This window comes from Salmo trutta, chromosome 34 (genome assembly GCF_901001165.1).
Source record: "Salmo trutta chromosome 34, fSalTru1.1, whole genome shotgun sequence".
Classification (NCBI taxonomy): Eukaryota; Metazoa; Chordata; class Actinopteri; order Salmoniformes; family Salmonidae; genus Salmo; species Salmo trutta.
Genome location: NC_042990.1, coordinates 39,788,695 through 39,794,694, shown reverse-complemented (window position 1 = coordinate 39,794,694; position 6,000 = coordinate 39,788,695). Strand labels below are relative to the sequence as shown.

Below are 6,000 nucleotides of genomic sequence, written 5' to 3'. Positions count from 1 at the left end.
GGAATTTTTTTGAAACATATGACTCACTATAGCAAGTAGTCCAAGCCATGGTGTTTCTGAGAGAGACAACACATACCCAATTTCAGCTTCACTGAACAATTTAAAAGGAATAAAAACACCTTTTATGTACACATTTTTGTCAGAACTTTTACACCATGCCGTCTATATATTTATACAGAATATGCTTGTGCCACATACCCCTGTATAGAAAATATATTATGAGATCAAATGAAGTTAGACTGAGGTCTATAGACATGGAAAGTACAACACTGCCTTTTTAAAATCTCCTTTTGAAATTCTTTATTTTCATTACCCACTTATTCAGTGACTTAACTGTTTATTTGCCTCATACTGAAAGAAGAACTCTCTAGTGGATCATAAGCACGCTTGTTATTGTTGTTGTGTATTTTATCCTGGAGGACCCGAGCTGGCCTTGTAGAAGCCTGATGAGAAAATACTCAGCTCGCTCACTTATTTACACTGCGAATCTCTGAGTGATCTAATGACTCTGTGTGTGTGTGTGTGTGTGTGTGTGTGTGTGTCTCTGTGCATGTATTTATCCTCTTATTATGATGTTGCCTTAGTCCCTCCCTGATAGGCTTGTCTCTGCCCTTCTCTTTATGTTTCAACATATACATGGTTAGCAGATGTGAGTGTCGCGAAATGCTTATGGTCAATATCTCCTTAAATAGCCCCCTAAAGATAGATAGAATATTCCCCAAAACCAGGGGCGCAACTGTGGTTTTAGAAGTGGGGGGGGGACATAATAATAATAATAATAATAATAATAATAATTATTATTATTATTATTATTATTATTTTATCCAGTTGGATAAACACTCCAAACAGCCTACCCAACCACTCGGAGGCGTCCACATGGTCCTAAAGCACACCTTTGCCTCATTTTGTATCACAATTCCACTGATTAAACTGGGGGGGATAAAAATACAATTTCAGAATGTGGGTGGGACATGTCCCCCCCCCGTCCCCGTCCCCCCGTCCCCAGTGAAAGTTGCGCCCTTGCCCAAAACATCCAAGATGTTTTCCTTCACAGTGTACAGAATGCCTTACTGATGGCTGGTTGGCTATGTTGGGATTGGAGCAGTAGACTTTGATGTTCTGGATCTTTTCGGAACCCCCTAAAGATAGATATCAAGCGATGTTACAAAGCCAGCAGTCAGTCACTATCTCCTTTAACCCCCTATAGATAGACATCAAGCGATGTTACAAGGCTTGTAGTCAGTCACTATCTCCTTTAACCCAATCCTCACCTTCTGATGATGCAGTAGCTTTGGCACTTGTTGTATGAACTTTAATGTGGATAATAAAACGTTTTAGCACCATAAAGAGGTCTGAATCACTAAAATTCTTCACAAACTCCGTTTACGGGCACAACATTACATACTAGTGCCAAGAACACCCACAGCTCCCATGGTTACGGTGCAAGTGGATGGGAAGTGGGTTATGGGTTAGGATCAATAGGAGTGGTTATATGATGAGGAAATCAAAATGGAGTGTCTGGGCGCATCTCAACACACTAAAAATAGGTTTCCTTCCATGTCTCCTTTCTGACTTTCCTTCATCTGCAATGATGTGAAAGAGCTGAACAATGTAAGAGCTCATTTCTGGTTTGTATCCGTCACATTGCCTTTACTTTAACACCTGTGTTTTCAGTTCAGTGCAGACGAAGGAGAGGAAATGAGGAGAGGGTGAGGGAGTGGAGGAAGCCCCTTCAGACGATTGGGATGGACCCTCAATGCAGAGACCGAGCCTAATCTACACAGGTGCCCTGTCCCAAACCAATACCTCAACCTGAACCCTAGGACCTTTTTGACTACCTGACAGATTGTTTGGATTTGTATCAGTAATAAGGTTAAAGCACCCATTAGCCTTCTGTAAGTTAAGAAGTGTTTGTGCCATACTGCATACAACTCCAAGTCCTTTTAGAATGGAGGAGTCAGGACTTTTGGAAAGGGACAAGCTATTGTTTTGGAATCAGGCCACTTAGTCATTCCCAGTCTTATTCTTTAATGTTTGTAATGGAGCCTGGTTTAAATCTTTACAGCGGCTACTTAGAGACTGACAGACAGCGTTGTTTATATTCTACACCAGTGCAAAAATATTTTTCAGACTAACGTTGTTGTACGGAATATTAATCTTTTTGTGTTTATTTTCATTTTTTTTTTGTTTGAGTTTTGTTTCCTGACTTTAGATTTTCTAATATAGCTTTTTCCTTGTTGTTCTTCTTCTTTAGTCTTATTAATATAGCTTTTTCCTTGTTGTTCTTCTTCTTTAGTCTTATTAATATAGCTTTTTCCTTGTTGTTCTTCTTCTTTAGACTTATTTCCATCTTGTAACACTTGTTTAGTTTTTTTTGTTTTGCTATTTTTCTCTTTAATATATATCTCTATAGTTTCTCTTCCTTCATTTTCTGTTTTTACAAAATGGGAGACAGAATGATGAACAATACATAGACTTGTTCTTTTCATCAGCTCTTCTTATCAGACCAGAACATTTTGCTTTTCATTCTTGTAAACAAACGGGATTCAGCACACCACAGTTTGTTCTTCCTTCGTTCTTCTTCATCTCCCTCCGTGTTCGCTCTCTCATCTTCCTTCCTTCCCTCTCTCTGCTCCTCTCACTCTCATTGGAGAAGAGCCCTGATTTGTTTGGAGGTGCTGTCGTCGTTTAGATGTCGGGTCGTATACCTGGAGAGGAGTAGAGGAGGAGGAGGAGGAGAGGATGGGAGGAGAGAAGGGGGGAGAGGACAGGAGGAGAGAAAGACACATGAGATGAGTATATGTACGTACACTCTACACTCTCTCTCTCTATCTCTGTCTGTGTCTCTGTCTACTCTCGCTCTGTCTTTTTCTCTCTCTCTCTCTCTCTTTCTTCCTCAATGTCTCCTCACCTCAGTGCATTCAGTAGTCCCTCCACGCTGTTGGACGGCTGCTCTTTCAGCACCTTGATGCAGCCCTTCATCTGTACGCACACACACAAACCAAAGATACACACAGCTTTAGAGAAAGGTCATCACCCTACAGGAGGACATCAAGGCATGTGTGGTCAGATAGACTCAGCATTTTAAGCAGTATACGAGTAGAAACATGGATGTTTGTGTGTGTGTGTGTGTGTGTGTGTGTGTGTGTGTGTGTGTGTGTGTGTGTGTGTGTGTGTGTGTGTGTGTGTGTGTGTCTTACATCTATTTTGGAGGTCTTGGCGAAAGCTCCTACAGGGTGGACATGGTCGTACAGAATGATCACTCCCACCATCACCCTCATACAGAACAACATGGTGTCTGTGTTGGTGAACCTACAACGGTACTCACTATGGAGAGAGGAGAGGGATGGAGGGGGAAGGGATCGGAGATAGGTAGGTCGGGGGGGGGAGAGGGAGGGAGAAAGGGAGTGGGGGAGAGAAAAAGAGGGTGGAGAGAGAGAGAGAGGAAGGGGGAAAGGGGGTGGAGAGAGGGAAAGAGAGGCAGAGGGAGGGTGAGAGAGTAAGGAGGGAGAGGCAGAGGGAGGGTGAGAGAGTAAAGAGGACGAGAGGGAGAGAGAAAGAGAGTGGGATTGTTATTGCTTTAATCAGCTTTAAGATGCTAATGTTCTTTTGGATAATGACTTTTATGATAATGAGTTATCATGCCAATAATGTGTCAACAGCAACCTTGGGAAAATTCACTGCATTATCATTAACCGCAGACTCGAAAACAATGCGAAAACAATGTACTGAGCAAATGTCAAATTGGCTTTTTACCAAATTACCGTACGACAGACCACGTATTCACCCTGCACACCCTAATTGACAAACAAACAAAGACAAAGTCTTCTCAAGCTTTGTTGATTTCAAAAAAGTTTTTGACCCAATTTGGCATGAGGGTCTGCTATACAAATTGATGGAAAGTGGTGTTAGGGGAAAAAACATACGACACAAACAACCTGTGTGCAGTTAAAATTGGCAAAAAACAAACACTTCTTTCCACATGGCCGTGGCTAAAGTCCCACCCTCTTCAATATATATACAGTTGAAGTCGGAAGTTTACATACACTAAGTTGACTGTGCCTTTAAACAGCTTGGAAAATTCCAGAAAATTATGTCATGGCTTTAGAAGCTTCTGATAGGCTAATTGACATAATTTGAGTCCATTGGAGGTGTACCTGTGGAAGTATTTCAAGGCCTATGTTCAAACTCAGTGCCTCTTTGCTTGACATCATGGGAAAATCAAAAGAAATCAGCCAAGACCTCAGAAAAAACATTGTAGACCTCTACAAGTCTGGTTCATCCTTGGGAGCAATTTCCAAACGCCTGAAGGTACCACGTTCATCTGTGCAAACAATAGTACGCAAGCATAAACACCATGGGCCCACGCAGCCGTCATACCCCTCAGGAAGGATACTTGTTCTGTCTCCTAGAGATTAACGTACTTTGGTGCGAAAATTGCAAATCAATCCCAGAACAACAGCAAAGGACATTGTGAAGATGCAGGAGGAAACAGGTACAAAAGTATTTATATCCACAGTAAAACGAGTCCTATATCGACATAACTTGAAAGGCCGCTCAGCAAGGAAGAAGCCACTGCTCCAAAACCGCCATAAAAAAGCCAGACTACGGTTTGCAACTGCACATGGGGACAAAGATCGTACTTTTTGGAGAAATGTCCTCTGGTCTGATGAAACAAAAATAGAATTGTTTGGCCATAATGACCGTCGTTATGTTTGGAGGAAAAAGGGGGAGGGCTTGCAAGCCGAAGAACAACATCCCAACCGTGAAGCACGGGGGTGGCAGCATCATGTTGTGGGGGTGCTTTGCTGCAGGAGGGACTGGTGCACTTCACAAAATAGATGGCATCATGGGGATGGAAAATTATGTGGATATATTGAAGCAACATCTCAAGACATCAGTCAGGAAGTTCAAGCTTGGTCGCAAATGGGTCTTCCAAATGGGTCTTCTAAATGGACAATGACCCGAAGCGTACTTCCAAAGTTGTGGCAAAATGGCTTAAGGACAACAAAGTCAAGGTATTGGAGTGGCCATCACAAAGCCCTGACCTCAATCCTATAGAAAATGTGTGGGCGGACCTGAAAAAGTGTGTGCAAGCAAGGAGGCCTACAAACCTGACTCAGTTGCACAAGCTCTGTCAGGAGGAATGGGTCAATATTCACTCAATTTATTGTGGGGAGCTTGTGGAAGGACTCCCCGAAACGTTTGACCCAAGTTAAAAAATGTAAAGGCAATGCTACCAAATACTAATTGAGTATATGTAAACTTCTGACCCACTTGGAATATGATGAAAGAAATAAAATCTGAAATAAATCATTCTCTCTACTGTTATTCTGACATTTCACATTCTTAAAATAAAGTGGTGATCCTAACTGACCTAAGACAGGGAATTCTTACTAGGATTTAATGTCAGGAATGATAAACTGAGTTTAAATGTATTTGGCTAAGCTGTATGTAAACTTCTGGCTTCAACTGTATCTATGAATAAGGCAAGGGCACTAAAACAGTCTGCAGCACCCGGCTTCACCCTACTAGAATCTGAAGTCAAATGTCTACTGTTTGCTGATGATCTGGTGCTTCTGTCCCCAACCAAGGAGGGCCTACAGCAGCACCTAGATCTTCTGCACAGATTCTGCCAGACCTGGGCCCTGACAGTAAATTTCAGTAAGACAAAAATAATGGTGTTCCAAAAAAGGTCCAGTTGCCAGGACCACAAATACAAATTCCATCTAGACACCGTTGCCCTAGAGCACACAGAAAACTATACATACCTCAGCCTAAACATCAGCGCCACAGGTAACTTCCACTAAGCTGTGGACGGTCTAAGAGACAAGGCAAGAAGGGCCTTCTATGCCATCATCATCATTTGACATACTAATTGGGTTCTGACTAAAAATACTTGAATCAGTTGTAGAACCCATTGCCCTTTATGGTTGTGAGGTCTGGGGTCCGCTCACCAACCAAGAATTCACAAAATGGGACAAACACCAAATTGAGACT

General features: G+C 42.1%; 1 protein-coding gene across 2 annotated transcripts in view; it reads right to left on the bottom strand.

Annotated features, from left to right (window-relative positions):
• Nucleotides 1–2,176: 2,176 nt before the first annotated feature.
• The window catches only part of fam49al (family with sequence similarity 49 member A, like), a 95,379-nt gene continuing 91,555 nt past the window's right edge, over nt 2,177–6,000 (bottom strand). For both annotated transcript variants that reach the window (XM_029732841.1, XM_029732842.1), the window contains exons 10-12: nt 3,201–3,327; nt 2,912–2,982; nt 2,177–2,708 (exon numbers count right to left, since the gene is read on the bottom strand). In XM_029732841.1, coding sequence (XP_029588701.1) covers nt 2,645–2,708; nt 2,912–2,982; nt 3,201–3,327 — 262 coding nt within the window. In that variant the 3' untranslated portion in view covers nt 2,177–2,644. The remainder of the gene's footprint in view (nt 2,709–2,911; nt 2,983–3,200; nt 3,328–6,000) is intronic.